This window comes from Pteropus vampyrus, unplaced genomic scaffold, assembly GCF_000151845.1.
Source record: "Pteropus vampyrus isolate Shadow unplaced genomic scaffold, Pvam_2.0 Scaffold3, whole genome shotgun sequence".
NCBI lineage: Eukaryota > Metazoa > Chordata > Mammalia > Chiroptera > Pteropodidae > Pteropus > Pteropus vampyrus.
In genome coordinates this window covers 15,646,990-15,656,059 of record NW_011888784.1, presented here as the reverse complement: position 1 = coordinate 15,656,059, position 9,070 = coordinate 15,646,990, and the positions used below count along the sequence as shown (strand labels likewise).

At 37.9% G+C, this 9,070-nt stretch overlaps 1 protein-coding gene across 5 annotated transcripts in view; it reads right to left on the bottom strand.

Annotated features, from left to right (window-relative positions):
* Positions 1–8,681, bottom strand: part of NOL4 (nucleolar protein 4) — a 279,961-nt gene extending 271,280 nt beyond the window's left edge. For all 5 annotated transcript variants that reach the window (XM_023530930.1, XM_011361785.2, XM_023530925.1 and 2 more), the window contains exon 1: positions 7,989–8,681. Coding sequence is in view for 4 of the 5 variants with exons in the window: in XM_011361785.2 (XP_011360087.1) it covers positions 7,989–8,252 (264 nt within the window). In the remaining variant the exon portion in view is untranslated. The remainder of the gene's footprint in view (positions 1–7,988) is intronic.
* Positions 8,682–9,070: the final 389 nt, after the last annotated feature.

Below are 9,070 nucleotides of genomic sequence, written 5' to 3'. Positions count from 1 at the left end.
CTTAAATAAACCACAATTTTCTAAAGTATGTAATTTAAAGCATTAATATCATAAGACTACTGTGAACATTAAAGACCTTTTGTTAAAAGTGATTAGACCAATCTTTAAGCTACAGTGAGAACTTGATAAATCTAAGGCATTATAATATTAATTGTGTTATATTAAATACTTGCAATTGACTAAAGAAGTATACTCATTGAAGAACTCTAGGTGAGATGCAAAGTCACCAGTTTCTTAGCTTTAAAGAGTGCCCACCCTTGTGCAGTGTTGGTAGGATTATAAAATGGTACAACTGAATTTTTTTCCTCAAAAAAAATTAAACATTGAACAACCAACCATATGATCCAGCAACCCTACTTGTGGATATTTATCCAAAAATATAAAAAGCAGGGTCTTGAAGGGCTATTTGCACACCTATGTTCACAGTGGCATTATTCACGATAGCCAAGAGGTGGAAGCAACCCAAATGCCCACTGACAGATAATTGGATAAACAAAATGTGGTGTATACATGCAATGATATATTATTCAGCCCAAAAAAGAAACACTATAACATGAATCAATCTTGTGGACGTTACGCTAAGGGAAATAAGTCACAAAAAAAGACAACATAGGATTCCACTTCTATGAGGTATCTAAAGTAATCATATTCATAGAAACAGAAAGTAGAATGGTAGTTACCACGTAATGGAGGGAAGGAGAAAAGATAGAATTGTTGTTTAATGGGTATACAGTTTCAGTTTTGCAATATGAAAAAGTCCTGGAGATCTGCTGTATAACACTGTGTATGGTATACTTAATACTATTGAACTATACACTTAAAAATAGTTATGATGGTAAATTTTATGTTGTTTCTAAATCATAATTTAAATTATCAAATAAATAAACAAATAAATATTTTTTAAAAAAATAGTGTCCAGTATAGCTATGAAACTAGCTGTTGTATCATGGTAAATAAGAAGGTCCCATCATATGGTATCAGGCTCAGAAGTGATTTTCACTTATTCCATTAATAGTGAGCACCAAGGATGCATCACACATCATGCCAGGCACTGGATATCAAATACCATCGTTCAAAACAGGTTTTGCAAAAATTACCAAATTATCAAGCAATGAGCGTATGGTAGGGTAGGGTAGGGTATAGTATGGTAAGAATGTGACAGATTCAAGAGGTATTAGTTTGGTAGAATCGATAGTATTCTGTTGAGTATAAGGAGGGAGGAAAAGAGAGAAATCAAAAATGTCACACAAATTTTTGGCTTAGATAGGTGAGCAAATTTTGTTGCCATTAATAGAGAAAGGAAAAAAAAAAGAGGCATCAGCTTGGAGAACCTAGGATGGAGGAATGGAGAGAAGAAAAATTCATTTTTGGAAATGTTCAGTTTGAGGTGCTTTGGAATATATTGGTGGAAACATCTAGTATAAACTCCAGAATACAGATCTGTACCTCAGAAGATATGCATTAAGTCACCAGAACAAAGACACAACTGAAGTCATGGACAAGAGTACATTACTCAATGAGAAAAAGAATTCCAAACATACCTTAGTGAAATTTAATTTCAAGGATAAAGAACTAAACAACCCATAAAATTTGAAAAAAAAAAAAAAGTTTGCCTCTGAATTTTCAGAGAAAACACAGTATCTACAATGTTCTGGTAGAAAGAGTGAAATAAAAATTGACTAGGTATAAGACTAGTAAAAAATAACTAGGTATGAGACTAGGAGTTACCTAGTTAAGTTGTCCTTTACGTATAAAGGCAAAGAATGAATATTTTTAATTGCATATAAACTTCAAAAAATAGAACACATGAACACTTCCTTAGAGAAAAAATAGATAATCAGGAATGAGAGCTAATCAAATGATGAAACAAATCAAAAAATTCAGAAGTAAAGAAAACTAGGTAAAAGAATGGATGATAAGCATTGAAATATGGCAAGTGGAAAACAATTTTGAGAGCCAAATTATATATTATTACATAAATATAAAAACTTTGACAATAGAAATATTTATAATATCTAACATGATATAATGGATATACTAAATACAATAAAATATATAACAATTATAAAGTAATAAATGTAATATAACGTAAACAGTAAGTAACAAAGAAGGTGCAAAGTGAAATAGGTTTGTTCCTTATCTACCATTGGAGAAAGTCGATGATACGTATAAAATTGAAATCTGTAGTTAAAAAAATAAATAATTCAATTTTTAAATATTTTTCTTTATCTTTGCTATTAACTTCAGAAATAAATACCTCTGAGAAGCACACATCTATTAGCGATATTTTGAATTTCATGTATTTTTCTTTTGTTATATTTTGATAATATTATATTTTATTCTTTTTACTTAAATTAGCACATAATTATCATCTCAGTTTTGGAAAATTATTCATGCCTGTTTATATCAATCATTATAACAATCATTATATCTAATCTTATGTTATAAATATTTAGAGACACATTTATAAAGATGTTCATAATTAGCTAATGGTGGTTCTATTTTGGTGGGGAATTTAGTGTGACTTTTTAAGTTTTTCTTTCTTTTTCATTTAGATTTTTTGTTATGAGACTGTACCACTTTTACAAGAACAAACTCATTTTTATTTTCTAAAAATGGAGTAAGAAGGGAAACTATCTGAATAATACATACATATGTATATTATCTTAGATTTTATCTCTGTTGCAGTGTGATTTTCAGTTCATAACACATACCTAATTATAATTATATCATGGTGATTTTGCATTTGTAATGATACCTAACACAGCTTTTTTTTTTTTTTTTTTTTTTACCATTTATTCTGTGCTAGGCATATGCTATCTGCTTAGGAATTATTATTACTCATTCTTATTCAAAATGAGTTAGGCAAGTATTGTTACTGATGTTTACAAAGAAGAAATCGCATCTTTAGTTAAGAAACTTCCCCTAACTCACATCTCCAGTAAATGTCAAATCTAGGATTTAAATCTTGTTCTGCCATCTATACCCTGTCATCTATGTTGTCCGCGAAGTTCATTTCATTTTGTTATCCCAGGATTATGCAAACAAATGTGACCTAAAACATATTACATTCACTTGAATCTTTCCCAGTTAGGTATAAAAAGTCTTAGCAAATACAGCAGCTGTTAGGGGAAGGTCTGCATGCGCATCGCGCAAGATTGAAACTCTTGAGAATTACGCCACCATGTCCCCGCATGTGATTCCTCGTCTTTCCTCTGGCTTATGCATAAGGTCTAGAGTATAAAATCTTGAGAAATAGAATCTTAACTAGCTCAAGAGGCTTACAGAGGAAAAATACATGAGCGCTGAACCTTGCCCCTCATCCCCACTGTGGTTACTAATAAGACAAGGAACCAATGGAAAAGTCAAGAACTGTATCTTAGGAAATAAGTGTGGGTAACCTTAATATACTAACACAGTCCGAGTTCCTCCTTACAATCAGGAGAGTTACCTCTACAAGCCCCTTGGCCCTTAATTCTCATGCCAGATTGGCTTCTAGTAAAGGTACCTACTATTCATTACATAGGTACTGTGCTAGAGACTTGACATGCATGATTTACTGCTCACAACAACTCACAAGGAACCAACTAAAGTCAGCTAATAAGGCACATTGCTGAGATTCATATTTGGGAACTTTTGACTCCAAAGACCGATGCCACAGGGTATCCAAAAATACTTAAATGAAGAGAAAAAACATCAGTTATCCACAGCAATGCTGTGAAAGTATAGGAGATAAGCAAAATTTTGTTTTCCTCTCAGTGACTACAATTATGATTTGTCTCTGCTACAGACACAAAGTATCATAATATATAATTGGTGCTGTTCTTCAGCTCTGTTTTCTGGAATGTCTGCAGCAGATTCCAGATCGAGGCCTAATATATGTATTGTGTGCCTCAGGCATGAAGTTAGGCCCGGTAGAAATGTATACAGCCTCCTTGGGAGGCATCATTTCCTTCACTCTGATGTAGCATAAAGAATTTATAACCAGAACCATAGCCAGAGAACTAAAATTAGAATCATTCGATAATTGTTTTTGAACCAGTACATGAATATTCAATCTAATCACTGTATAGTAATCAATTAGTACAGACAGAAAGAACAATATGAAATCTGAAGCTACAGATTACAGAACTGAATAAATCATCCTTTTTAAATAACATAACTAAAGGTAATGCCTTTTCTTTTCTGAATGAAAAATTCATTTCATGTTTCCCAGTAGAATAAATATAAGGGGGAAAAAAATACATGAAAGGCAAAAATTAGACCTCAGTATCTATTCCTACAAATACAGGTCAAGAAAAGCATCACTCATATTATTTGATTTTACAGTTTGGATAGTCATTACCTTGTTTGCATAAGACTGAAAACAAATAAAAAATGTGAGTTTACCAAATTTCCTAATGTTTTATACAGTGCAGTGGGCTTTTTAAAATACACGATAATGCATTAATCATACGAGTAATGGAAAGGTTTAATGGATTTTCTAGGTATTTTCTAAGTTTACCTTTCATAATATCAAGTGGTATAATGTGTTTTGGTAGCTTAAATTGCAAGTGTGATGTTTCAACTAATTGTTGCCATAAAAAATGTCAATCAAGATGAAAAACTTCTAAAAACAAACTAAACTAGAACTGTCAAAGATGTAAAATAGAGTAACCATAGTAACACTAATTTAAAATGATCACTGATTAAACATTTTTGTAATCAATGTCGGACATTTGCTATATCTTTTTCAGAACTGTTTTAAGTTAACATTTCATTCTTCTAAATTTCTGACACCCTTAGTATAAGAACATATAAAAATATTAGTAGCAGTATGGAAAAAGCCGCACATGATTGTGTACATGCACGTGCATGCCTGTGTGCACACGCAAACAAGGTCCCACTCTAGACTTAAAATGGCTGAGTTGTAGGATGTTGTTGCTTGGTGACCAAACAGTATCTCCTCAGCCACAGAGTAATCTAAACAGTGACAGATATGTCCCCTCAGCTTTAGGCATTGCCAGGACAAATATTAAAGGGCATGTTTATCTTTTCCAGTATTCTACAGTCTTATTTTAAGCCAGTTGTCACTTGTTTGATTTTCTCATCAGTTAAATTTAGGCCTTAGGGGAAAGAGTATTTGCCAAGCTACATCTATTCTTTTGGGGAAATAAGAGGTATAACCTAGCTTCTTTCAGACTGAAAGATAGCCCTGTTTCAATTAAGTGTGTGTGGTGTATCTACTCTCTGCTAGTACAACCTCCCAGTTGCTATCAGTCTCCCTTTCTTTCATTAAACACAAGTAGTTAATTAGACCCAGCCTGTCCTCTCCCCTTCTCTTTTTCCCTTTTCTCGGTAGTAATGATGTCTAATTATCAACAGCAGTGGGTTACTGCAACATCAGGCACAAATCTCCCTCACTGACAGCAAAGCCAGCTTCTAATAGCTGGAATGATTCTTAGTCTACTTGAACATACCATTAAAATGCAATATTTTATTCAACCAAGGTATGCCTTTGAAGGAAAAGAAAACATATTTTTTGTTTCTCTGGTGATTATATTCTTGCTTTATAAAGAAAAATCAACATATTTTTAAGGAAGAAATAATTTGAGATGTAGGGATACACATGATAAAAAAAAAAGGATCTTTTATTTATTTTTTAACTCATTGAAATGACGATTGGCTGTCTCTCAGAGAAGGAGGAGCCTATACTTCTATGTCAGGAGCAGCATAAAAATTTCATAAAGAGCAATAGAAGAGTTCATGAATTAAAAACCTCTTCAACATTTCAAAACAGGCTTGAATGAAGAGCAGAGCTGTTAAATACTACATGGAAATCATTATCTAAGAATATCACTTGATGGATTACATTTTCTCCCAGAAATATACGGAATCTTTACTGAAAAGAGAAAAATGTGTTACTTTATTACTAACCCTGGAGTTAATACTCTATATTAGATGCCTTAGCAGTAATTCTTTAACAACTCTGCATTAATTTTTGAATGAAAATATGGGTATCTGAGTATGAGAACTGCTGGCATCCATGTTTATCATAATGCCTGTATAACCATACAGAATTTGTTATTCAGAATTTTAAGTTAATGTTTTAAAAGGGCATCTGGTTTGTACATATAGCAGATGTAACCAAATCCATGCAAGTATAAACTCATTGGACCGATTCAGGTGAAGCTATCGAACAGGTTAACAAAGGACCTAAGTGTAACATGAAAGGAATGAAAAACCAACTTCTCAGCTAGCAATATTTTAAAAACATATACAGTATTATTAAATAGTATTTAGGTAAATATGTCTTAAATTATTTTATTCATTTAATTAGCTCAATATTACCCAAAGGAAAATACATTCTCATGTTCTGAATTCCAATTTACTTTATTTAACAATAAGTTATTTTTAAAAATCGGGTTCTTAATGTTACTCCCAATACAAATAAATCAAAATACTTCGTTCTTTACAACAGACTTCTGGCTTATCCAGATGTAAATAAACCTCAGTTCTAATCCATGCCCATCTAGTCCTCATTATTTAGTAATCTCACCATTGTCTTTAACGATGCCACATGTTAAAGGAGAAGGCTACATTTATACGTCTACCTCTTCTCAGACACCCTCCAACAATAGTACTTTTTTAAACAAAAAAACAAAACAAAACTTTTATGTGTGTTTCCATTTCACCTTTATTTCCATTTCCCATCTAAATTCCAAAACAAATACACTTCCCTCAAGCAACTACACCTAATTAATCTCGGGAAATTATAAACTGATTTTCAAACCTCAATGAGTCCTCCAAATAATCCTTTGACAAACCTCTCATGCACATATTTCCAATTTAATATACCTCCGTCTGATATAGAAGAATGGCTTTCAAGACATCTCTTTTCTAGCATCCTCCAGGAGTACTGCACGGGAAACAGTTGCCAGGAGGGAGGGTGGAAAAGGAGTAAATGTTCGAGAAACCCTAAAGAGAGGCAAAAATGCAAAAGATGCCATATACCCTCCCCCGCCCCCCGCCCCTACTCCAGGCGAGTACCCACCTAGCACCATGAAGAAAGAAGTCTCATGGATCTGATCTGCAATCCTACTTGTAGCCCACAGTTCCCATCTTCTAAAAAGGAAATTGACGCTGCCGCGGCTCCCCCTCTGCCTTGTGAGGCTGAGATTTACCGGACTCTCAGTGCCATTGCCTTGCAGTGCCTGGGCTTAGAGCTTTGTGGACAGGAGACTAGAGCCATTCCAGAATGCGGAACAAATACATACACCATTTGATTGCGCCCAAACCCATCTCTCTTTGTTGTTCATCTTGTAGCTACGGCTTTATCTGTGAAAGGGGAAGCCAGGAAGGGAATGGGGGCAGGGAGGAAGGCATCTCCAGGACCTTATCTACAATCTAAATAGTCGTGGCAAGATCTCTGGGAGTGATCAAGGCGATCGGACAGCCCTGTGTCTCCCAGGCGGCGGTCTAACAATAAAACCTGATAGTGTCGAGGGGAAAACCCCACATTCATGACTAGCACCACATTCGGGCTTTGTACCAATAAGGAGGCACTGTAGACTATCGATCAGAATCGTCTATTATCAGAGCGTGCAGCTGGGGTTCCGGTGTGGCCTTTATACGCGGTGGCGAAGGCGGGACACGCGCCAGGCGCCCAGCAAACAACGTGGGACAATGGCCCAGCGCGAGGATGCGGGACGCCGCCCGACCCGGGGATGCAAGCTCCAGCAGCGGGTCCAGGAGCCAGGACGCCAGGAGCGCGGCGGACTCTGCTGGTGCGCTGCCGCTTTAAAATAAAGGACCACAAAGACTCCACGGTGGGGGAAACGCGCCTGGCTAATACGAGTGAGGACGACTTGGGGAGGAGGTTGAGAAGGGTGGGGGCACACGAGCCAACGGTGGCTCACGGAACCCCCCCCCTCCTTTATTCCCCCTCTCTCCCCCTCCCCGCCGGGCTGCTTTGGCAGACAAATAACAGAGGAAGGCGAGTCACTCACCGTGGTCTTGACGGGCACATAGAGCACTTGCTTGGCGCCGCCGCCACCCCCGCGGACCTCGTCCGGCTGGCCCAGCTGGAAGCCCTTCGATTTAACCCAGAATTTAAATTTGGCGTTGTCCGTGGAGCTCGACTCGGAGCCGTTGAGGAGCTGGACGATCCGTTCGTATTTCTTACGAGTCACCGTCTTGGTCTTGCCTGAGTCCCCGTAAGTCCTGAGGCACCAGTCCTGGAACTGGCGGTACATGTCGCGCTCGCTCTCCATGTTCCCTGCGCCCGGCCGCTGGCCGGATGCTTCAAGCGCACTTCGCACCTGTTCACCCCGGGCTCATGAAAATTGCAGCCCCCGCCACAATGCAAGGACGCGAGGTCCCGGCCGCCGCCGGAGCCTGTCTCGGGTGGGGGGGAAGAAATGGGGAAGGGAGGAGGGTCCGGTTGGGCACCAGCAATCAATGTCCTGTGCTACCAAGTCTCTGGTTCATTCGTAATTGCAACGGATGTCTTGGATGCTTTTTACGTCCTCTTAGTGATGAGTCTCTTTAATATTGTGTGAGTAGAACCATCCCAACAGCATCTGGTCCAGAGAAGCTGGGTTTTGAATAATTAAATTCCCATTCTTTGGTTATTAAAAATCCCAATATTGACTTGGGGTGGTCCCTCGACGCCTCGCCCCGGGGCTGTGTCCTAGGCAGGGCAGGTGGAGCGCAGCGCCGCCTCCCCGCGCGCGCCCCAGAAGCTTCCCCAGCGGCCGGCCTGGCGGTCCAAGAGCGAGGGCTGCGCCTCTCTCAAAAACAGCAGCCCCGCCGAGCGCCCTGGAGCCCCAAAGGGCACCTAGGTCCCCGGGCTCTCCTTCCTCCAGGGTCTTGTTCCTCTTCGGCCTTTCCTAAGTGGGGTGTTAAGAGACTAGAAAGAGAAAGTTCTTACCTGTCATGTTGTTAAACCTAGTAAATCCTGTTACACAGAAAATTTTTTTAAAGGTATTTCTAAAACGGTTTAAAATGTCATTTCTTCAGAGGCATTTATGCTAAATTCCAGCCCTGCAGGTCTGTTCCAGGAGTTAAGTCCCAGAATTAGCAAAGCATT